Genomic DNA, 25990 nt, shown 5'->3' on the forward strand with positions numbered 1-25990 from the left:
CTTATCGAGAAATCGGTCAGCTTTAGTTCGTCCACTTCACAACACACGAACAAAATTTAAAAAATGGTTAACTAAATTTAACTAATGGACGTGTCGCGCGAGCGGCCAGCGGACCTACAAGAGAGCGCGAACACATTCCGCTTGCATGCGAAGTGGGAAAAGGGAGCTCCCGCGGCAACCATCCTCCTCTCGGTTTCGCGCTCTTTCCCTCTATTTGTTGACCTCACCAGTGACGTCATGAATTTTTTTTTGTGTGTGAATTATTTGTAGTTGGATACCCGGCAGCCGCCAGTGGTGGAAGCGGTGCTGCCGCAGCGTATCAGCATGCGAGAGCGCGTCCCATGGGAAGTATAGGGAGTTTCCGTCCCCTGTGGTAGTGACGGAAACACAGGAAAGCAGTAGTGTAGCTACTAGGTTGATCAAGCGCGCGCATGTAGACAGTGTTGCGAACAAGTGTCTGAGTTAAAGAAGCCGGCAGCGATGCCACGGGGTCTTATAATCAAGAAGAGCCTAATGTGCCATTTGAAGTGGCTTTCTTGCAGTACAGTTGTGTAATGGGGCCAAAAAAACATACTATACCATGGTTCCGGGGAGGGGTGATTTTCGTGTCAAGCGTGGCTATGGTTAAAGCGACACTGAACTTGGAATCTTGATTGGTCTACTGATTGAAAGTTATTTGATCTATGAAGCAGCCCAGCTTCTAACCTTGACTTCGGCGCTGTGCCGCAGGTATACCGGAGATCCGGCGCTTATTACAGCTATTATATATTCGTTTTTGCATGCTAAACAATCTTGCTGCAAAGCTACATCAGTGGCCATGAAATGTATATAAAATCCTTGCCATACGATGAACATTTATGAGTACGCAAAATGTTTTACACCAACCCTTACTTAGCTTTCTCAAAAGTTGTTTGAGAAGAAATGCATAATGAAAAGAGAGCGAATAAAATGAAGTTTAATTTTGAATTGCCTTCGAGATTTTACAGTATTATCTTACCCATGGTTTTGGGGACACATTACTTTGGCCAGCATACGTTGAGGCTACTGAACTCTTCCTGTTTTCTGTAGATGAAAGATTTAAAGCTTGAAGACTTCAACGATGAGTACAGCATTGCGAGAACGTGGTGCACGACCAAATTCTTTCTCACCGGTTTCTTCTTTTGCTTGTACTGATTTGACCGAAATCACCTGTAACTGTGGATTTTCCCAACAACTTCGTGGAATGTACACCGTATAATCGGTACTACGGTTACGTATATTTGGACCTTCTGTATCCCGCATGCGCTGTCGAGTTGGCTTTGAGATAATTATAGAAAATTATATGAATATAAATGGCAAAACTGTCGGTGATATCAAATCACACGTTTAGCTACATGCATGTTACTTCTAGAAACGTACGAGGGAAGCCTTCGCCTAAAATATGTTAAAACAATTTCTTGTTTTGTGTATTAGTTTTGAATTGTAAGAAAGGATAGAACTCTCTTGAGAGTATTAGTCTTGAATTCCAAGATCTAGCATTTTTTTGTGTTGTTCTTTGACTCTGTTATTATGTTACCCTAAGAAATGAACACATGGAAGTTGTAACATCGTGCTGTTTTCCTTGTCGCGTTGGGCTAGAGCTGTCACGTCGTACGAATGAATAGGAATTTTTCTAAATGAAAGCGCCACCCCTCAATGAACAAGAGTTTCTATGCGGACATTTCTAAAAATTATTCTTCAAAGCTTTTGTACTGCATGACCTAAAGACAACGTTAGCGTTCTGTCTTTTATCTCGCTCTTAGTAAAACTTCTCACGCTTTCCATAAATAAGCTGACATAGAATGTTCACCGAAGCACTATACACATAAGTTCTACAAGCATTTTTATTGTACATTGCAACCGGTTACCATATATGTTTAGTAAGGACTTTGTTGGAGATAACTCAAAACACAACGGTTGAGTGAAGTTGAAAGTTGGACGAGTTGGTGACAGTTAATCTTAACGTGTGAAGCAGCGCACGGAGATGATTTCTCTGGCCAGAGAAATCACTCGAGCGTTCCACGTCAATAAACTAAAAGAGAATCGTATGAGCCAACCAATAGTTGTACTTAACAATTGTGAAGTATCACTTTTGGAAGAACAACGTAAAATATTCTAGTTTCGTATCAGTAAAGTCATTGTTGCACGGGGCACGCTGGTGTGTATGTATATTAATTCTGTTGTTTGTTTGTTTTTTCGGAATAAATTAGTTGCGAGTGCAGCGTTGGTCTTGTAGAGTCGTTTCTTCCTCTTGTGTCTTGTTTCCTTGCGCTGCTTCACACGTTAGGATGACACAGCAGTTGCTTTAGTAAAAATGCGTACGGGCTATGCACATTACGCAAACACGCCTCTTTGCATTTTCCAAAAACATCCTTTATTCACATTTGATCAAATGCGAGCCACGCCACGTTTTCGTATGATACATTTGCACATCAGTGTCACGTACACGATGCACTTCATTCGCGCTTTCACTTAAACTTTGGCTTCATCAAACGGTTATAACAGGTCACCGCCGATAACAAACGCTTCGCTGGCATGTCGTGCCAGAGTCCCTTTTTCTTTTTTCTTCGGTAAACGTACTCCGACTTTTTCAACAGATGCTTGGGACTATACGGTTCACGTACTCACAACGACAGACAACAGCCACTCCCAACAGTATATGTCTTCAAACGCCTTTACTTATGACACAACCTACGAATCACCGGTATGCGATTGTGCGATCACGTACTACAATGCGAGCAGCGGAAGCTACCAACTCACCCGGTCATCCCTCTCTCCTTGGTAAGGGTACAAGCCTTTTTTCCACGATCTCCTAGGAAACGAAGCTTCAGAGCGCCGACAAATTTAATGCTGGGGATCAGTTGCCATGTCAACCATAGGCGCACGCACAGGGGAAGGGAGGGAGGGCACCCCCCCCTCCTCAATACCTGTCACCTGCACTGAGCTTTTTGCACTGAGTTCTGATCGTAAGGACCTCAGTGAGAAAGGGTTGGGAGGGGGGAGGGGGGTGTACGGTGACACTTCGCCACCCCTAATGGAGCTATGATGTCATCACTTTCGTGTCCTGTTATCCGCGCAGTTGGGAGAGCACTGTGAAAAAACGGAGAGAAGGCACACGACTTTCGACAAGCATCATTCGATACGAGCTTGTACTAGCGTGCTTGTTGAAAATTGTGCGCCAGCTCCAGTGCCACACCGTCCTGTGCGCTGTTCCGTTTTATTATGTTCTCTTAGAAGATCGGGTACTGTGGATGGAACAGTACATCAGCTGTTCCCTTTCTCTGTCTCCTTTCAAGGACAACTGAATACAGGAAAATGTCAGCCACATCACCTCTCACGGGATGGAACATTCGTTACGAAAACTTGTTTCTGTCTGCAACTCAACTAATTTCCCCTCTAACATTATTCGCCGTTGAATAATCCTGTGTTGAATTTCATCTTGAAGTTACAAACAAGGCCTTTAACTTTCCAGTTCCTCTGCTCTATCTTTTCCGATGTTTAAACTGCCTGTCTTCTGTTTTAAACTCCCTATTTCAATTCCCTGCTTAAACTGATGTTTAAACGGCCTGTTTCCTTCCTTCTTACCTCCCGATGTTTCAGTACTCTAGTGACTAAATCATAAATGCTGAAGTGAGTGAACAAGCGACGCAGTGGCGCCTAAGCGAGGGCACATTTCCAAAATGTCATTGAAGATGTCGCGCCCATCGCGAGGAGTGAGGTTGTTCGGTTTCGGTGAGAAGGGAAAATGTTCAGTGAACTACCGCTATCACGTGGAAGCGACTGAAGAAAGTAAAGGCTGACAGCTTCGGGGCAATTGTTAAGACAGACATCGAGAAACGTTCACTTCCACATTTTCGCTTCGTGTAACATTCACTTGCAATGTCGTGCTTTGTGCGAGCAGGGCGGCGCGTACACATTGAACTCTTATGACACACGTGCGAACCGGGATCGGGAAAAAAACGCCGAGGTTACATGACGCCAAGCTGTATCAACACACGAGATAACGATTTTGCTCTTTTGTATTTTAAAGCAGTTTCACATACACGTATCAACGGTGAGTAAAGTATGCGAGTGTCGTATCACCATTGGCTAAGACTTCACCCCGGAATGAGGCGGATTACGCGCACCAACAAGCGTTTTTATTAAGCCAAAGCGAAAAGAGTCTCAGGGTCTCGCGTAACAAGCGCAACAGCGATTCACTTTAGTCACATAACCACGAGGAAACTATCGTACAATGCTCGCACTTTGTTGAGGCTCGCACGACGTAATTGCACAAGGAACAAATGTTGCGCGCAACATGACGATCACCATTCGGCCATGACTGGTAGCTCAACGTCCACCGTTGGAATCAAGCGTTTGTTCGTGGCGTCCTGCGTCATCCTGTCAGCTTACGAGGGGTATATAGGTTGGACCACGGTATTTCCCCCTCGCTTGTTGCTTTTCACAGCATCTCTTGCTTCGCAGATAACATTTCACGAGAGTCGGGTAAGCGTTAGCCGGATGGGGTGCAATGCTGTTTAGCTTGGGATGTGCTTAGCAGCGTGCATCCTGGTACGGATAAACACGCCGCTGTGTGGCTAAGTTAACGCTGCGTGAATAAGTCATTGCCACGAAAAGTGATTCAAATAACTGGCTGATTTGCTAAGTGCTTATACGTGAAGTGAAACGTGCGTAACGATCCGAAACCTGAAACAAGATGTAATTTAAAGCCTGAAGGCAAAGCCATTTACACTAAACTAGTTATTAATTCGGAAGTACTAAATAAAGAGCACCTGAAACAAAATGGATCGCTGGCGAATTATGGATGAACTGTTCCTACAAAAATACATCGTGAAATATACAAATTTAAAAGTCCGTTACAGTGTTAACGTTTTGTATGTGGCCCCTCTGACTGAAGCTTTCGTCCACATCTGGCATCATCCACTTTCTATGCCTCGATTTTCAAATTGGTTCGTATAGCGTGAAAAAGGCTGAACGACGTAGACGACAAGCAACACTGTTCACGATGTAAACAACTGGCGGTAAAGTTGGGAAAATAGACGTATCACTTTACTTGTTCTACATACCTACGTGCACGTGTTCTGGATATGGATTCAAACGAATACAAATAGTCTTCTCAAGGTTCGCTCACTGATTTCTTTTGTCCGCAAAGCACTCCGATATACACTGATTTCATACTGCGACGATTCGACTGCTTTATACACGAACACCGCGTCTTTGAGATGCGGCAGAGAATACCTTGCACAGGACAAAGGATAAACTGCAAACACAGGGCACGATGATTGGTAAATTTGTGCCGCTTAATACGGTCAGAGTGAGACATAACACGAGCAACAAGAAACGTGGTGGCTTTCGGTGGTTTAAACAGCATTCACGGACTTGGTAAGGTATGTAGTTGTCACCGTGCTGAAAAACTACCGCGGCATACTCATTGAGTGCAAATTAAAAATTAAAAATAATTAAGATGCCTTTCTCGAAATCACACCTGACGGCCGTAAAGCGCTCATCCATCCACTGTTTTCATTTATACTCTGGCTGTTGGCTCACTTCGTTCGCAGAATCTACACAAGTGCGAATAAAGCAACAATAAGAAAGAAACGCTCGAATCATAAATAGGTATTAACCCGTCAAACCATACAACACTGTCGGGCTCAAAGAGAAAATTTTTGCCCTATGTGACCACACAGCGCAACCAAATTCACATCCGAAAACTGGTACATGAAATGAAAAATTTTTATCAACATTTATCTTGTCAACATTTAGAACAACATTTATCTTGCCCACATTTTAAACTTAGATTTATCATACTGATAATATATATCACTATTAAAGTAATTTTGTTGCATTTCGTAAAGTTTCTTCAACTATTCCTATCCATGTCTTATCACCGCAGCTTTGCGGCCGAAAAAAGCTTAAGCAAGACAGAACGCTCAAGATAAGCAAACTCATTTACAAAGCAGATCACTGTCCAAGTACCTCTAGGCAGGTCACTGCCTCATCACACCCATTCACTTCGAATGCGCCTCGCCTTCTAAATACTGTGGTTCCCATCGTTACCTGCACACGTAAGGTTCGGTGTCACTCGCAATAGTGCTTGAATGGGACATAACACGACGGTATGCACAAATACTAACCCGTATGGGTGTTTGCGGAACATCACTACTGGAGTGTAATCAAATGCAACTATATGTAATAAACACACCAACAAGCCAACGCGGCGTACTTAACATAGTACCGATTTCAAATGGTGAACAGCCACATATATGCGCAACGAAATGACACACATATTGGCTCTCTACAACTGGTTGTCAAGAGCGTAATGTTTAAATACATTTTGTGTGCAAGCGGATACAACGGATGTGCACATATCTTTATCTTGTGTATTAAAAATGCAAAAAGTTCTAACTGAGCTGCTGTAACCATATCATTCACCACTGCCTAATTACGAGAATTACACTCTTATCTGATGTTCATAGACTCTCTTGTAGCAGCTGCCCACAGAAACATGGCAGCGTTTTTTCTTTTTTCTTTTTGTTTGTGCCGAACATACTAGCGTACGTACTATATATTTTGCACGTTTACCAAGATTGCTTTAAAAACAGCTTGGCAGCAGTAGTACCAATATATGTTAATGAATACGCGACGTTCTTCAACATGTCATAAGCATTCTACATTGAAATTTCGAGGTTTTGTTCACTCCAAATTCGATCTGTTCGAGCGAAGTACATAGTTTATAGGCTTTCTTTCTTTTTTTTTTTCATTGTGGAACTAACTTCATTTGACACAATTTTTAATACTCCGTCGATAGTTTTTTTTCTTTGTACGCAATCGTATCGATTGCAGAAAAAATGCACAGGCGCTGCATAATTAGGCTATGATTTAAGCCTCCAAATGCTGTGGTATCTCACAACATACACCATTGGATGATTTAACCTAATTTTCAGACTACGTTATTTACGTCTCGTCCGTGAACAAGCAATACTGCTGGGGACATAAAAATGGCCATTTGCCATTTTCGAGATGGTATTTCGACACCCGACGTTCCCAGATGAGCATTTCCTCTATGCATTGCGTACTGAAACATCTTGTTGTGATCTTCGTGCACTTATGTAGCCTGCCCGATCACTGCAATCAATAGTGAGCGTTAGCTCCTTGCTGAAAGCCTGCACCGGTAACGTTGGAAACCATAGCAACACAACAATTCAGCTCCGGTATAATTTTCTCGGCAACGTATATCCTTGGGCTTTCCGATGAGCCTACGGCTCGCGCCAAAGGTCTTCCTGATCCGGCTGGGCCATCAGTCCAGCCAGCGCGTATAGCCTGTTGACGTCAGCCTGGTCCTGCGATCTCTGCTGTCGACGGCGCTGCCTCAGAACGCGGCCCCAGTGATCCGCGCCCACGTTTCGCTTTTGAGGCGTAGGGGGCATCACCAGGTACCGGTAGTCCTGAGGGTAGAAGGAGCCATGCGAACGCCGTGACACCTGCGCATTGATCAAAGGAGAAAAGGTGGAACATAAATAAACGTGCGGAAGTTGACTCCAAGCGTAGGTCCGCACTCCTAATTTACTTTTCTTACGGCAAGCAAGGTTAAGAAAATAGACATCTGCGTACTACTACCTGTTCAACCGGGCAAAAAAATCACAACCTTTTTTTTTATAGCAGGTAATGTTGTTGATTACATGATAACGCGGGCGCCTACATTACATTGCAAAACATTATATTGCGGTGACCTACGAGTGCGAAATGTACGGTTGTAGCTGGACACTTTTTGTGCCGTTTCTCGCAATTCCCTGCACAAATTAATGTAGTGGTAACAGCGCAGTACGGGGACTGGCACATTTGGATTAAAGATCTCATAAAAATATTTTGTAGGGGGTATGCCTTTTAGGTTAAACGTAACCAGTTCTCTTTTAGAGACAAAGCTCGGTACATTATATATTTAGAAAGCTTTCTTTTTATTTTATTTGAGAAACACATCTGAATACCATGGCCTCATACGTCACAGATGTGTAATGCTTCAAGCCGTCTGCGGCGGTGCTGTTCTTTCAACCTAGTGTGAGTAACAGTGTGTTAAGCAGCACTCAACATTCGCAGTCGTGTATGTTTCTATTGTAATCATGAATTCTTATGTCCCATTTCCTCCTCTTTATCTTTTTTCTTTCCTACCCTTGCCTCTCCCGTAGTGCTGTGTAGCTCATCAGGCTGGGTGCTGTCCAATCTCTCACTTACATTTGTTTTATCTTTCGCAAACAATAAGAAGTTCGACTTGTATCATCGTGCTGTACACTTACCTCTCATTGGCCAAGTTTAGCTTCAATAATACCTCTTGAGAATTCACCCAATATTAGGGAATGGTTAGAAGCATTACGTTTGGCCAGTCCTTCGTAAAGTCGACAGCTTGTTAATTCACCTCTTCTAAGGCTCATGGACTTCTAGTGGCAGTGCGAGGCGCTGCTCGCAAGCGAGGACCGTGAGAGCCAACTGTCCCTCCTGGACCAAGCTCAGCGAGCCGCATAAGCCAGTTGAGCCGTGGACTGAGGGTCCAACCTAGACCTGCCGTCACAACGATTAACTGTTCAATATTGCTATTTCTCTCACTCATCGTAACAATGAGAGCTGAAAAAATCGTCAGCCACCGATTCTCTCAGGCGATCGCCCTTGTCTAGACACATACGTAACAATCTGATGAGGGCTGGTTGGTTCACATATAAAACTGAGGATGAAACAGCGTGACGGGAACAAAAATACAGAAAACAAATGCCACCGGACAAGCGCTGCAAGCTCTGACGCTTTCATTTTTGTCCTAATTCTAGTCACGCTGTTTCACCCGCAGTTCTAAAGACACAATTTCGGGGGCCCGAATTCTCCCTCCCAATTTCTCCTCACCTTTAACAATCGCCACCTGATGCGCGATAATCACTCTCAAGTGCAAGACGCACGCTTTACCTGGAACCAGTCCGGCAATGGTTCAGCCTGCTGTTCCTCGAAAACGGGTCGTCCTGTCATGGGTGTCGGCAGCAGTTGTTCCTGATCGGCGAGAGCGGCGAGCGCCACCAAAGCCCGCGCCCGTTCTTCGTTGCTCATGGCCCCGAGCTCGTTCAGGTACTGCTCCAGTGGGCTCTCCGGCTCGGGTGGATTGAGCGTGATTCGGGACACCTGAGGCACCTGGAGGAGTGTCGCGTGCGCTTAGAAGTCAGCGGAACAGCTACGAAGCAGGTTGTACACGCCATGTCTACAAAAAATATCAACACGAAAATCACAAACAAGGCGAACCAGGAGAAGTGAACAATATCCGCACGAATTAATTTCGTGTGAAGGATCACATTTCTTACGTTAAAAGGAGGTCAACATTTAGTTTTCTAATTGCAAACTTCAGCTCAAACATACGATGCACCAATGTTCCGAGTATCCAGCCCCCCCGCCCCCGCTTTTCAGAAAGCTTTTTGCACCTAATGTGGTTTTGCGCTGCCTCCAGGATTGTAGGCATTACAAGCTGTCTGCGCCTCAACTGGTTTTACACTGCCTGTTGGATCGGCCTACCTTTGACTAATCGACCATGTCATCTGATGAAGCCATCACATGACATGACGTTATGTGGCGTCATAGTGACGTCACAGTATTTTGGCGATCTGTGACGCCATGATGACGTCATGTGGGGACGTCATCACGTGATGATTTTTGCATTACTCGTGTTGACGCCGACGACGGTCAATTTTCACGTTTTGTGAGGCATCCAAGGTTCTCGCCTTAACAAGCACTCAAGACTCGCACGTGTTGGTGTTCTGTGTGAAAACTACCTAGTAAACAAAACCTGCTACGATATGCCTCTGTGGTTAAAAAGTATCAGCGATATACTCATCCGGTGCTTAAGCTGAAAATAACCGAGCACAAATTGTCAGTACCTCTTGTTCAACGAACAAGGGGTAGGGCTCCTGTTTGGCCATCTGTGTGAGGAACATAAGCAGGTCGTCCATGTTGGCGTCTCGCTTGAGCCGCAGCGCCCGTCGGTGAAGCCGTCGGTTGCGCAGCAGTTCGTCCAGGCTGTTCCGCAGGTTCCGCTTGCGGCGGAACACGCCAGCACCCATGCCGCCCAGGCCCCCGTCGCCATAGTCGTACAGTGAATAATCCAGTTCACCTGCGAAGCGACGACGCAACTAAGGCAGATTCCTTTGTACGGAAAAAGAGATTGCATTTTTTTTTTCAAGTTTCCGCTCCACCATCGCCTGCCTTTTTAATTCTCCATTGCACTCGCCTATACGACGTGTGGTCATGGCTAGCATAAACGTCTGATATTATAGCTAAAAATTAGATAATTTTCTGCCCTATAACTGCTTTTCGTAATCATCGTTGTAACAACCATCTTCAACCTCCCTCTCCTCAATAGTTATTTCTACAAGTTTCTCGAGGTTGGACAAAGCTTCTTTCGAACTTCTTCAGTGTTCTATTTCTCAATGTTTGCAAACGTTCCTCAAAGCTTACGTTTTCTATATTCATTCTACAGCTGCGAATTTTTCAGTCTAGGCTTAATTATGATTAATTAGGATTCATTGATGTTAATTAGTATAATTAGGCCACATGAAACTCAGGTATCTCGGTGGGCTTGGTTCGATCACACACAACAAAAATAGTATTAATTAGGCTTAGGCTTAGACACCTAACTGGGCTTAATTAAGCTTTATTAGGCTCGACTCGGTCAGTAGTAATTAGTATATTCCTGTGCTTGACTTCACTAGCCTGATTGGGAATTCGACTTGGATTGCCCGCTTTCTGTGGCTCGTACGCGTTCCTGGCGATGGTAGTTATCTGGTAACACGAAAAGCATAACGAAAAGCTTAACAGCTGCAGCACTGTAAAAAAAAACACGATATCGTGTTTCAATTCATGAGTCCTGTACCATCGCGTCCCAGAGATGTTCGAACGTACCGCCGTTGTCCTGCGGCGCGGGCGCTCTCTCAACGCTTTCGACGGCGGCTGCGGCGGCTGACGAGACTCCCGCGTCGTCCGCGTAGTCGTAGTAGTCGAACTTGCCAGACGGCGCTCCTGCCGGCGCGCCCATCAGGTCGTCTGCCGACTGTCGTTCCGCGTCAGAGGCACCCGACGTGGCCTGCTCGGGCACCTCCTCCTCCAGGGCGCCGCCTGCCGATGCGTCGGCGCCCGAAGCCGTGCGGCCACCTTCGTCGACAATGGCAGATGTTAACACAGTGCGTTGACGGGCTAATTGGTGCTTATCCATGGTAAGATTAAGCCCAACAAAACGACATTTATAGAAAGATGGCAGGATGCAGCGCTGTGCCCTGTCGTCTTTCCTGCGCCGTTTTGTTGCGCTAAAGGTTACTATGAACGACAAGTGTATAGAGGAAAAATAAAAAGGCTCCTTGATGAAACTGCTTTAACAAAGCGTCTGACGGACCTCCTATCACACTACTTGATATGAATGCAATGGCGCCCGCAGCCACAAACAAGACACATTCCACGTCTGAAACCGTACAAATAAGGCTTGCTAATAAAAAAGAAAATGTCTAACAAAAAAGGCATCTATCGCAGGGAAAAAGTGTGTAAACAAACTGGGAACGCCTCACATAGAATATCGATACAGAAATTCACGCCAGCAATAGCAACAAGACACTCAAGAACCTGCACTTGGCTGGGACACACGAGGAAATGACTCGGATGTAAAAAGGAAATGACTCGGATGTAAAAAGTTTACCAAGCGACCAAGCTAGGTGTCCCGCATTGTAAATGATGCAAGGTAAGCGTGTGCGTTGGAGCGCACGCTACGCCGCACACTAAGCGCATGTTCTCTCCATTATTTTTCTTTCCTTTTTTTTTTTTTAGTGTGCGTATAGCATAATTTATTTCTGTGCCAGTCGCAAACTCTGGCACTGCAGCTGACGTCCGAAACTTTAGTACTGAATGACTTAACGCACGAACACTTAATGATGAATAAAATGCTGCGAATGAACCTTCCTGGGAGCGGGCAATGCCATACAGTTCTGGAGAAGAAACTACTTTCTATTACATGAAGGAAAAGGCCGAACTTTGTTTTCTCATTAGAATACCGCGTAAGCAGCGACTAAAAGGTCACTACATACTGTGAATGAAGGTATCCGATTAGAAAGATAATAAGAACGCTATAATCAGTTTCTATGAGTGTCAAGCGCTGTGCACGTTAAAGCGATTCGACATCAAAATCCAATGTCTAAGTCATATGGCATGTAAAACTTTAATTTACGTGGACCATGGTGCAATATGATTAACATGAGATTCAGCTTGTAAAAAAGTTATACCGGCGTATCGTTTTAGTCATTTGACAACAGTTAGCAATGACTAGAAGCCTCGTAACCAAACCTCAGAGGAGCTGCGTAAGAAATTCTAAATGAATTATCCGTCGAATGAGCTGAGCAAACCTAAAGAAAATAATTATAAGAGGGCACACAAATATCATCTGGAGCTTCCAAAATCTCGGTTTTTTTAACGGTATTCATGCGTCATACATACAACCACTATCACATGTGGCTAATCTTTTATGCCTATGAGAGAAATATCGGAGGAAATTGTAACAGTAAGAAGGTGCTGCACAGAGCAATGCCACGATTATATTGCCCGAAGGAGTAATGCCGATTTGATGCATGCATCATTAAAGATGTGTTTCAAGAATACTGAATTTAGATACCGTTCAAAGGCGAGCTTTCGTCAGAAATTGTAGAGCGGCTTGCTCTGTTCTCTCTTTTCCTATTTTTCCTTCGCACAACGCACACACACACAAACACAAACACACACAAACAAACACCCACACAAAGACACGTACCTGCTTTTTCTTGGTTTTGCTGGTGGTGCGTGGCATTTTTCTCTTGCTTGGTCCCTGAAGGTTCCTTGCTGCCATGCGCAGAGGAGGATTTTCTTTCGGGAAACACAATCAGATCATCAACCATGCCTGCAGGTTTGTTCTGCTGGTTGCCGAACATGATGTCCTCCTGGGAACGCTTGTCTGCTTCGTCGAGACCATGGGGAGAAAACGTTTTACTCAATCAATACAATGTTGTCAGTGCATCCATTCCTGTTTAAAAATAACGATATTGCAGCGAGCGAAGGGATAACGCATCAGCAAATTCTTTAGCGAGAGGCTCGATATCCGGAATTAGCCCAGTAAAATCGGAAAGCGGCTTGAGAAAATAACGACCATTCCAAAAACAGTACAAACATAAACCACCAAGACAAATATAAATGACGTTCTAAATATGTATTATTAATGAATCGATTAAAAAATTAAGAAGCAAAATTTTTTTTCAGTGGTCTCTGAATTTCAGGCAGGCTTCTTATATGTGCTTCAATTCTGGCGATGTGTTCCCTTAACCCGGGTTACAAGTATGCATAGCAGGGATATAATTTAGCGCACGAACATAACGATAATGACAAACTCAATTATCAGGAGAGAAATTGAGATTATAATAAAATGGGCAGCGAATAATATTCGAGGCACCAGAGGAATGACAGGCACCAAAGGAGTAACTTGCACGAATTCTCGCCCGGCTTCATCGTTATACGTTGCGCGTGTTTCACAGTTTGACATACTTGTACTGCGAAAAAGCTGTTACAGAACACTCATAATGTTTTTTTTTCCTTTATTCGACACATTAAAAGAAGGGATCGCACTATACAAAGGACTGTGGCACTGTGGGTTGAACTCTTCGGCAAAGTGCAAACGATTCTTGTGGGTCTTGTGTGTGGACATTGTTGTCATCACGTGGACATTATGCATGATGTATGAACATTCCTTTTAAATGGACATTGCCGTGAGTGAGTGTACTTTTATTTACAAGTTCGTGACGCTAATTAATAAGTAAGGGAAGAGGAGTAGCCGGAGCCATGTATAGGCACCAACCTCTCCTTAAACACATTTAGTAAAAACAAAAATTAAGGGGGGGGGGGGAGGGGGAGCGCTAGTCTACAAGATTCTCTGTACCTTTCTCACAAATCAACGCATAACTCCCTCAGCATCTCACGAATTTTTACCAACAGCTTCCTCGTTCAGCATTAAGACACGGTCATTTAGTAACTGGCGGCTGAAAACGTTGCCCTAAGCTTGCTCAACAGTAGAGCTCATCAAGTACTTGCCTGCATCAGATGGTTCCTGCTGTTGTTGCTGCTGCTGCTGTTGTCCGTGAGAGTCGTGGTGCTGGGCGTGGCTTCCCGCTGTACCGCCCATCGTGGTGGGCAGCCCCAGGGCCTCCTTCACCAGGAGGCAGCAGGCGCCCACCAGGAGGAGCTGAGTGACGCCCATCATGCCACCCTGCTGCGGACACCAGGCACGGCGCCCAAACCATGCGCAAAAAAAGAGGTAAAGAACTTTTGTTATAGGATGCTGCTCAGTACACAAATTAACGAGCTAAGGTCTGCGTAGCGCAACCAGCGGAGGAGAAAATGGCGAGGCAGAAACATACACATAAGGCTTTCATATGTTTTTCTATGTCGCAATTTCACCCATCGTCGCATGTGCTATGTTCGGTTGAAACCTAAGAATAAATATAAATATAAGCTGCCTCCAGGATCCGAGGCATTGCAAGCTTTCTGCATCTCACCTCCTTTTGCATTGCCTACGTGATCGGCGCACTTTTGACCAAGCGACGATGTCATGTGATGGCGTCGCAGTGAAGTCATGGTGACGTCACCATTTCTGGCGATCGGTGACGTCACGCTGACGTCATATAGTGACGTCATCACGTGATGATGATTTTTCGCATCACTCGTGTTGACGCCGCCGATGGTCAATTTTCGCGTTTGATGAGGCATCTAGGGCTTTCGCCTTAAAATCAATGAGTGGGGTGATCCTCAGGTGATCCTCAGACCATGTTGTGATGTACTAGTATAGTTATGATCATGTTTCTCTGTTTATGCATGTAACCTGTATTTTTGTATTATGTACTTTATGAATCACTCCCCCCCTCCCCACTGTAATGCCTATGAAGGTGCCGTGGGTATTTGATTAATAAATAAACAAACAAACAGACAAATAAATAAATAAATAAAGTAAATAAATATGCACGGTGTATCAGAGCAATGCAAGAAACGCATGCACGCTGCAACTTGCCGCTGCCGAAACGATGGTACGCGGTTAAGACCCCGAGTGCCTGTCACTTCGGCATACATAAAAAGCGGCACAATCACAAGTTTCTACTTCATCGAATGACGACTGGCGAAAGTGACGTTGATGTATATGTGCTATAACAGTACGAAAGACCTTCTTTTGGAAGAAACAAAAATGACGAGAAAATCCAGATGGCAGCTGCCGGTGCCTCGCTTCTCGCCTCAGCAAACGACTCGATATTCCATTTTTATTGGTTCTTCTTAACTTTTACGTCATGTAAACGAGCGGCCGTGATTGGACGCACATTTTACGCATGGACATTTTACTTTTGATTCTTATGTTGTCACCGACTATAATTCAGTGGTATCGAATGACGTATCGAGAAACGGCGTATCGGGAAATCCGACTTACAACCATGGTCTGATTGTCAAAGCCAGGGGCGTAGCCAGGAATTTTTTTCAGGGGGGGGGGGGGTTCTACCATACTTTATGTATGTTCGTGCATGTGTATGTATGTGTACGTGCCTATATACGCAAGCAAAATTGAAAAATCCCCCCCCCCCCTTGGCTACGCCCCTGGTCAAAGCTAAGTAGGCGTCAGTCAAACCTTAGTTCCGTCGTTTCGTCTTGCAGTCACCCAAGTCAGCGCAGGGACAACCTTGCTCGGCACGCTCGCTATAATCTAAAAGCTATCCTCATAAAACTCACCGCTGTTCCGCGAGTATAGCTTGAGATACACGCCACGCCCGAACCCGAGATTTTCAATGAAATCAGATAAATGTCCGCTCATTCGCTTCCTCGAAAGTCATTCATCGACACGAGTGGGATATCTAAAGACTGATGCTAAAGCTTTCAAGCAGAAACGGTTCTCGCGCTATCGCTTACTGCCGAATACAAGAAACGAGTAATAAAAGCGCGTTTCGGTTGGCCATTATTTTTTACAAGATAATGAGAGCATGCTGTTTCCGCGTTGCCTTCCTCCGTGGAATCCGTAGTGCGTACGGATCGTTCTAATAAATCCGCGACCAACACGTTCGCGTGCATAGCCAAGCCAGGAATGGGAATACGCTTGGAAACACAGCCGTCACCTTTAAGCGCGTGAAAAACATTTAAATTTCAGCCGTAAAGCTCGAATTATCACGCTGAGAGAACAGGAATTGCTTACGACAAAATAGAATTCGGAGATAGTTTCATCTATGCCTCTTTGAGGACCTCTCGGAAACGCTAGCATCGATCATATGCGCCGCTGGTCATGCAGCAGCTCGATGCAATTGAGAAGTGTGGTTACTTGCTTGGAACTTTTTACAGTGATGCTTATATGGCTTGGAGGGTGGGAAAATGTGGCGTTCTTTGAGTCCGTGAGTGCTCAGAAACTATAATAAGGAAGCAATGTTGGTATGCGCTTCCGCTTAGGGCCTCCGCGCTTGCAGTAGTTTCTCTTCAGGTTTTGTCACCATATACAGTTAGGAATGACACCCGCCGCGGCACAAATTGCTGCCCATAAAATCCTTTACGTGCTCTGTTCTGTTCTGTTTTAACTGGCTTGCTGTGGAGAGGTTGAGGATTTTATCCCTTCAGCTGCTCCATTTCTTAACATCTTGATTTTTGCGCTACGAAAGACGAACACATGAGAGGGACGGGCGTTCTCTTGTCTCATGTTTTCGTTTTTCGTAGCGCAAAAATCAAGATGTGAGGTACTCATCAACTCGCCCAGCAACAAGTTCTTATTACTCCATTTCTATAAGTTGTGCAGCGAAAAAAGAAAAATGGTTACCCAAAATCCTTAATATCCTTCAAGCTAGCGTCACAACACGCAAAGTATATATGAAGCGTGCATCTCTTAAATGTGGGGATAGAGAAATAAAAAGCTACAATATAAGACACTTCGATAGATCCCAGCTCGTGATAAACACCGGAGCCGCATGTTTAAATTTCGCTGTTTAACCGTCTATAGGGAGTGCTTGGACGCTTTTTTTTTTTTGTTCGAGAGCAGCTTTATTTATCTAGGCCCTTTATCTCCAACTCGTTCCGCTGGTTCATCGTGTTCTCACTGTCGGGATTCGAATTCGGGTGGTGCTTAGACGACCCATTAGACGCGACCACGAAGCGTTCAGCTGCTCGTACGTCGTCGTCTCAACCAAATGCCCTCTTGAACAGCGCCGCTGTGGTTTATTTACTTCAACGCATGAGCTCTGTGTTGCTGCACTCTATAGCTTCCTCTGTTGCATCAGCTTTCTTGCCGCCGTTATTAAAAAAAAAAAGGCCAAACTGCGAGCAAGCTGTAAGCCCCCCTCACCGAATAGAACTTTCACCAGACCATTTAAGCGAACCTGATCTTGACGTACAAATAGATTGTTGTTGGGTAAATGTTCTTTCATAGCAGGCCCATATTTAACGGAGCGTTCACTCTCTCATTTCTTTCCGCTGTGATCTATTTCCAATCCCCTATTCCTCCACCCCAGTGCAGGGTAGCATACCGGATACTATTGCCTGGTTAACCTCCCTGACTTGCTCTTCTCTCTCTCTCTCATTTTTTGTTTACTTCTCCCATCTTTCATTCTGTTCAATCTGACGAGAAGACTCGGAGCACAAAGGTCACGTGTTACCATTCGTGCCTTTGACCTTTCAGTTCTGTTTGTCTAGCTTGAGAAAGCGACCGATCGGTGAACCCTAGACGACATTTACGAAGGGTTTAATGGATTTTGTTATCCTAAGAAAGGATTTCGTCGAGGGCGCTGACCGCAACATTTGCGAAACGCGTCCTCCTTTCGCCGTTCTCGTCGTTTCAAAACCTTTGCGCCCGAGAAAGCCAATAATCCTATGTCACACTTTGTAGGGAGGAGCAGGAGCTTCTATTACCCCTCTCGTCGCTCAGGATTTTGTTAGGGTTCATTTTGAGCACTTTCTGAAAATCTTCGCTTCACTGCGTTCTTTCTTCATCGATCATTTAATGCAATAAACTGCCACAAACAATAAAGGCTGAGTGGCGGCGAAGTGTAAACGAATACCAGATGATGACTCCGTAAAAAGTAATGGCCAGTGTTGCGCCAGTCTAAAAAAGGAAACCCGGTGCCTCGTGCCAGCGTACGAGTTGCTGATGCCTGTTGTGGAAACAGTGAATACAGTTGTAGTCCTCTCTGCAGTAATCTCGGAAGACTTCATTTGGCGGCTTTGCACTTTTCTCACACTCCTTTTACGCTCGCACCATCACTAGAAGTTGTTATTGAAAAGGAGGTTTTCATGCTATATATAAATTCTTTGTTTTCGTTCGCAATCTGCCCCTCCAGACAGCGTCAACAAGACGTAGCAACAAATCAACAGCGCGTGGACCATCTGTGGCCACTTCGGTTTTTTTTTTTCCTCTTAAAGAGAAGTCTGGCCTCTGGAGGTTGCTTTGAAAGGATAAAAAAGGAAGGAAAAAGAAACAGAGAAACACTTCGGTGAATGTGTATTTTTTTAACTGTCTTTTCTGCGCATATTACGCTACTGCGGCGAAGCCAAAGTTCCTTCATTCGAAGCGCAAAAGAGGACGAAAGAAATCTGCGTAACACTGACTACGATGGGCGGTCCTATACGATTGTTCCACTTAAGCGACCGAACGCTGCAACACCTAATTGATTGGGGCAGCTGTTTTCGTTGAAATCTCGACTACCCGATGTAGAACTCCGATGACCAAAATGTTCCATTTAAGTGTCCGTAATGGCGCTAGCCTCGAGCATTTGGTTCTCTTGCCTGCACATCCATTGCGCTTATGAGCCACACGTGTGTTATCTTAAATCGTGACACAACTGACCAGCATGTCACGTTATTGATGTAACGACCTATCATTCATGCTTGTGATACATTCATACCCTTCCATGTCGTTTTTGGTATTTTTGCGGGCTTCTATATTAGTTTTTAGCAATACCCATTCGGTGGTGAATCTGAGATGCTGCGCAAGGAACATAATGTCCCTAACTGCTAGCGCCATAAACTTCCGCATTTCGGACTGCCGGTAAGATATCTTCTGCCGGCGGGGGCAACTGAAATGATCGATACTCGACTCTGGACCGCATCCGTAATGCGCTGTGTCAATACCCATTCACTCAAGGTTATCTGCCTCCAGCGCTAGCGGCAACCTCGGATGTTTTATGAACCATCGCGCGCCGCTCCTCGCTATAAAGCATCGTCAGAATGTGCAAACATTCAACCCGGAAGAGCTCGCTTCGAAATTACCACGTGCGCACCGGCGGCACATACCCCAAGTGTTCGGCAAATCACCGGCAGCATTAGGAACTGAAACTGACGAATACGTGTTTAAAGAAAACACGAAAGCTATATGGCAGAAATTGAGTGCCCTTTGCTATCACTGTCAATGCGAATTACATTACTGAGGTTCGACGGCACTCCGGACAGCGCTATGTAAGCGGGCCAAGCGTCTCAACGCGCGTGCATTCACGAATGAAACTCTTGAGGAAACCATCATGGTTGTTAAAAAAATGCGCCAGGCATCTGAATACGTTTGCTTCCATGCGGGGCATATTTACAGGCGCCCAATTACGTCTGATGAGGCATGCACCGATGGCGCAGTGGTTAGAGTACGGTGCATATAGAAGTATATCCTGGCCAAGTGCACGGTAGAAAACCGGATGCTAATACCTTCTGAACCTTCCCAAAGTTCCTTTTCAACTCTCTCTCTCTATCTCCTTCTCTCTCTCTCTCTCTAGGCACTATAATAAAATCATTGCATATGAATATGGATGTTCCACTCACCCGGGATCCCTCATTAAAGCCAAAGACTGTTAGCATTTAAAGGCAATGATTTACGGCGCACTTCCTTTTGGAGCCTTCCAGTGAACAATTTTATTTCCGAGCGTACGTATACAGTGCTAATTAACACTGACCAGCACTTCAAAGTTACCAAGCGTGAGCGTAATGTTGAAGTGGGAGCTATTCGTCTCAATTGCGACCGTCGCGGTTCCACGACCATTAACGAATGGTCGAGTAAAAAAAAAACAAGTACAGCTAGGAATTTTCTGCAGTGCAGCATGGTAGTCAACGCTAATTGACTTATTTTTTTTGGGTAGGTGTATAGGTCGAGCTTGGTCAGTCAGGCTGCACAAAACTACCTTTTGTATGCGCCGAGAATTCCGGGAAACGGCGCATTCGTAACAAGCCGAGGCGGAAGGAAATTAACCGAGTGGGACCGCCGTCCGTCCTCATTTATGTCACGACCATTCATCCTCGAGCGGAGTGCATTATGGGCTCTAGCCTTGACCTTAAAGCTACGTGCCTCGAATGCGCATTGCGGAAGGCTGGCACGCGCCGACTGCGCCACTAACGCTATGTGTGTATTCCATTGTTGCCCTTATAGCCCCGACCCGCGAGTCCGTTTTCAATATGCTGCGACAGAACGTTTGTCCGCGCTTCAGAGTACGGCGAGATGTTTGGGATCGATACGTGTGCGACTAGAAATAGTAAACATCGCTCGCTGGTCTGGCTTTTAGAATGATTACCGTCATGACAAGGAAAGACAAACAAAAATAATAAAGAATAAGCCGACTGTTCTTTGTCCGCACGTCACAGATAATCTGGACCCATGTTAGGTAATGAATATTTTTGCTCATTTTCAACTGCTTTTATCCTTCGCCATCTCTTTGCGCAATGCCTCGTCTACATTATCTCACAGATTGGCCGTACAGCGGTATCGATTATAAGTGAATAAATTGTACAAAAAATATTGTGTAATGCTGTTCCTATTTAATTTCTTTATGAGATTTTCCTTCTTCAAGCTGAACGCGTTAGCTATGAATAACGCAACTGGAGAAGGTTTCGGTCGTCATAATTGTGACGACGAAGATTGTCGCAAGAGAGAGGAGTGACAGACGCCTCGGCATCATTTTATACATGTATTCATCGAAATGGAACTTTGCTATTATGTACTGCGCAGTTTCCTAGTGTCGTATAGATGACTGGTATAGATGAATAATTATTTTCGCCCAATGCTATTTAGCTCTTATCAGCCGCCGTTCACAGATGGAGAACCCAGGACTTGATCCCGTAAACACTGTAGAAGTGCAAATTCTTGTCTTAGAGCCGTTGAAGACAATAATCTGTAGGAGACGTATGTTCCTTAACAAGGTTTTACTGGGACAACAGAGCAGTATGATGGATTGCAGGATTGTGGAAGTGGTGGGTATCCTCCTGGTGGCCAAATGCACGGACCAACATCTTATGAGGCCAGTATGTCAATTGCGGGGGCCATACAGTGCTGAGGATTTGTGCATGACAAAGCCACTGTTCAGGAAGCTTTCATGGTTAGCTATGTCTCCGCTGCCATGATCACAAGAGTTACCGCACAAGATTTCGCACTGCCGTAAACACGGTAGTGTTTACGGCAGCGCGAGATGTCTGATAACGTTGCTATGCTGTTGTTGTTGTTGTTGTTGTTACGTACCCATGAAAGGGGAATGTTCAAGGTTTACATTTGAGCGATGTAATTTCATTCTGTGCCGTTATGTCATTGCAACCGACCTTATCGGTGCCGTAGTTGCAACAGCTACTGCTGTTCCTTGTTTTTGTTTTTGTTTTCTACTTGGGTACCACTTATATCTTACGTAAGTGGCCGGGTCAAACTATTTTCCTTGTTTTTTTCATGCGCTTCCTTGTTTTCTTTTCTTTTCCTTTCTTTCCTTTTCTTTTCTTTTCTTTCTTTCTTTCTTTTTTTTTCTGCGGGACTCAGTTTCGCATCACAGCATTCTCGAGACTATGTTTTCCAATCGCTATGCTGTGAACAGGCTTGCGGAGCACAATCCGCAGAGATCGGTGCTGCCTTTGAAAAAAAAAATAATAAACGGAAGCGTGCTTGCCTTTGGTAGAGGCGCACAACATGATATACTTACGCAGCGTCGGTTTAGTAAGCAGTGTTCTTCTGAGAAACTCAGAGATAAATAAACTTCAACAAACACGTGATGATAAGGATGGGATGAGACTTTGACGTGGTATGTTGCTGCCGGTAATATGTCTCTTTGATCCCGAGCTCCCGCGCATTTTCTCCGTCACGGACTCAATGCGCAAGCGCATTCATTATTTAAAGTGCCTCGATCGCTCCGCGTCCGTGGCAGGATGCAAAGAGGAAACGTTTCTTTTCCATTTTATTTTTGTTCGCGTGATCAATAAGAAATGCCGCTGCCTGAAGTACACTAACAGGGCGTCCAATACCGTAGCTATAGTTCCGTTTCCGGTTGCTGTCGAGGCACGGCTTTGACACTTCCGCCTAGATGAAGGATGGCTCACTTCGTGGGATGAGACCGTCCTCGCTGGGAAGGTAGTCGCGCTTTGATGAGTGCAGTGCGCTGCAACATCGCATAGTGTGTATAAAAAAAACTAAAAACAAAAAAAAAACTGGTGCAGCCACGGACTAGTGGTGCGAAGACTAAGGAAGCGGCGGAGCTGGTGGCATGTCCCTCCCCCCCATCCTCACTTCCCTTTTCCATCCCCTGCTATACTATACTATACTATACTATACTATACTATACTATACTATACTATACTATACTATACTATACTTATGCTATACTATACTATGCTATGCTATGCTATACTACACTATGTTATGCTATGCTATGCTATACTATACTTTACTATACTATGCTAAGCAATACTATACTATACTATACTATACTATACTATACTTATGCTATACTATACTATGCTATGCTATACTATACTTTACTATACTATGCTAAGCAATACTATAGTATACTATACTATACTATACTATACTTATGCTATACTATACTATGCTATGCTATGCTATACTACACTATGTTATGCTATGCTATGCTATACTATACTATGCTATGCTATGCTATGCTATACTATACTTTACTATACTATGCTAAGCAATACTATACTATACTATACTATACTATACTATACTATACCATACTATACTATACTATACTATATTATACTATACTTTCTGTCTCTCTTTTTTCTATCTTTTTTATGTATGTTTCTTTGTATCTCTTTCTTTCTCTCTCTCTCTCACCTCACTCGTTCTCTCGCCTTCTATATTCACGCCGGACAAAACGGCGCACACGTTCTGGGAGCGAAGCAGAAGATGAAGAAGAGGACGAAGAGAACGCGTGCCGGTTCAAGTCGATGATAGTTTTCGGACTCGGCAGACAGCATTACGACCGCTTTTAAAAGCAGCGACAGCAGTTCTGGCTTTGAGAATGCCGGAAACAATAAGTACGTTACGGTGACATGATCATCGCCATATCAGCCAAGTCCTGCTCCTATGCGGCTATTCACCGAATCGTTGCGAAGCAATTTCTCAACACATAATTAACTTCAATGCTCACATGTGCTCGTCTACCGTCTCTGGTTGTTGGTATAACATGCCGGACAGTGTTACGTGTAATGATTGGTATCATTGACTTCTCTGTAAACCAGATCCGGTCCATTGCGTGCTCATATTTAAAGTTTTCCATTACCAGCAATTACGGAAGGTTCCGTGTTATTCTCAGAAAGAATACCCGTTCGTGTGCCTGTTCCCGATTTAGTCATAATGAGCCAACAGCATGTTCATATAAAAAAACTACGGCATTTTCTCGTGAGCACATATTGTACAACCTCCTTTGTGGTCTGATGGGGTCAGATATGTGAAAAATCGCTCTTTATAGTCACTTGGTGATCTTTTCATTTTTCCTAAATAAAACTTGATTCGCCAATAGATGACTTGCACTGACGTCACTGGAACAGTCACAATAATATTGCACCAACATGGCGGGGAGCGAACTTTGTGATGTCGCGTTAGTGTTATCAGTACATCGCATGCTGGTGCCTTTGTTACTCATGCACAGAGGCCCAATCACATTCCAGCGACGTCGTTATCACACTGAAGCAGGTTAATAGCCACGTGATTATGCTGTCATCTAAGCGGCCATGTGCATCCATGACGCCATGTGCAAGCTGTCAATAAATATAGATTTACGAAAACGCCAAGGCACGTTCACTCGCGTTAACATGAAGTAGCAGTGGTGGTATGAACTTTATTTGTCTTAAGTGTTTCTGGCCGTGAGTATAGGTCTCCCAATAGGATTACTGTGGACTCTGCTGCTCATTGGGCTTGATCGATAGGAGCTGTCTGGCTCTCCGGATTTTCTTTAAGCAAATCAAACCTCCCGAAAAAGCAATAGCTGTCCGTAGTCATGGGCTTCTTGTGCGCGTATTTCAGGCAGTGGGGCAGGACAAACACAGGACGTAGAACCGCAATGACATAAACGTATACGTATTTAAAAGAGCGAGCTAGGGTGTGTGTGAACATCAAGTCACAGGCCTGCTATGCCTCAAGGTAGCTCAAACTAAAACTCGCTACGGAAAAATCCACGTCGATGTTTACGAAACTCGTCTGCTGTCGGCAGGGAATTCCGTATCACGAAACCGGAGGCGGAAATTGACTTCAGCTCGATTACGCATCTATTCTTCTTTTTTTCTTTTCCTTTTTTTTGTGAATTTATAAGATTTTCGCCAGTGTGTAACAGCTTTCATTCGTCGACGTACCTTGATTGCCGCAAGATGTCTGCGTGACACTGGTGCAAACAATAAATAAATAAATAAATAAATAAATAAATAAATAAATAAATAAATAAATAAATAAATAAACGACCATAATTACTGGATTGAGATTTAATAGAGATGGTGTTGGAGTTATAACAGCTGATAGCCAATATTAACCAACTTTTAGCCATCGTTTATCCAGCACTAGCCTAAATGATCCATAACATAGCCAACAATCTACAACACTAGCCGGCGTTGGCCTCACTCAAGCCGATAATAGCCAGCATCAGCCATTGCTAGCGAGAGCGGGTAGCCTGCAAGTAAGTACGGTAATTTCACGAAAGAAGGAGATTGGATAATGGGCTCGTTTTCGTTCTTAGAAACAGCCTAACGAAATCACCAGACAGTGAAGCCAAGGAGCGTATAGGGGGCCTTATTAAAACACTACAAATAACGTCCCCTACACATTCAGTGGCTTTACTGTATGCTGGTTTCATCAGGTCACGGCAGCTTTAGTCACGTGACTTACTAAGACGCTTTGTTGGACTGCACTGCCTCCGAGATCAGCGTGCATTTGTCGTTAGAAATCGGACACGCGACCCCGCTACAGAATACGAATGGAAAGGCCAAGGAAGATGTACTCAAAACAAGTTCGACAAGTTCTGTCCTGCGCATGCTCGGCTTTCGGCAAGCTTGAAGCAGTACCGTAAATTGCTTCCTTTTTTTTTCGCAATCACAGTTCCGCTAATTGTTGACTGATAACCGCGTTCGCCCGTCAGAAGAGCTTTTCTTTCCATCTTTATTTCCCCTTCCCTTTACGATAGGGTAGCAAGCCAGATATAATTCCGGTTAACCGCCTTGCCTTTCCCTTTTGTACATCTATCTTTGCTTGCCGCATCGTAATGACAGGCAGCGCTGCATGTGACCATTGCGGCACTGACGAAACGATTGAACATATTTTATGTCAGTGCCCTCAGTACAGCTCTCAGAGACGGTCCCTCTCAGCAGTGTTTGCTCGCCTCGACGACCGGCCGCTTTCTGAGCAGTCAATCTTGGAATGTCGGAAAGATCGAGCCAGAAAGCAACGAAGGCGCTGCTGAAGTTTCTGCGAGCGACCGGCCTTGTTGAACGATTGTGACACTCCTGTGTGTATGTGTGCTTCCCTTCCTCTCTATCCCATTCCTCTCTTTCTTACTTTTCTGTCTCCCCTTACCCCTCCCCCAGTGCAGGGTCGCAAACCAGATATGTTTTCTGGTTAACCTCCCTGCCTTTCCGCATTACATCTATCTATCTATCTATCTATCTATCTATCTATCTATCTATCTATCTATCTATCTATCTA

General features: G+C 44.5%; 1 protein-coding gene across 1 annotated transcript in view; it reads right to left on the reverse strand.

Moving 5' to 3' along the window:
- Positions 1–2369: 2369 nt before the first annotated feature.
- Positions 2370–25990, reverse strand: part of LOC119396569 (uncharacterized) — a 50832-nt gene continuing 27211 nt past the window's right edge. The window contains exons 2-7 of the mRNA XM_037663833.2: positions 14134–14311; positions 12827–13006; positions 10942–11190; positions 9921–10153; positions 8965–9183; positions 2370–7499 (exon numbers count right to left, since the gene is read on the reverse strand). Coding sequence (XP_037519761.1) covers positions 7275–7499; positions 8965–9183; positions 9921–10153; positions 10942–11190; positions 12827–13006; positions 14134–14302 — 1275 coding nt within the window. The 5' untranslated portion in view covers positions 14303–14311 and the 3' untranslated portion in view covers positions 2370–7274. The remainder of the gene's footprint in view (positions 7500–8964; positions 9184–9920; positions 10154–10941; positions 11191–12826; positions 13007–14133; positions 14312–25990) is intronic.

This window comes from Rhipicephalus sanguineus, chromosome 6 (genome assembly GCF_013339695.2).
Source record: "Rhipicephalus sanguineus isolate Rsan-2018 chromosome 6, BIME_Rsan_1.4, whole genome shotgun sequence".
NCBI lineage: Eukaryota > Metazoa > Arthropoda > Arachnida > Ixodida > Ixodidae > Rhipicephalus > Rhipicephalus sanguineus.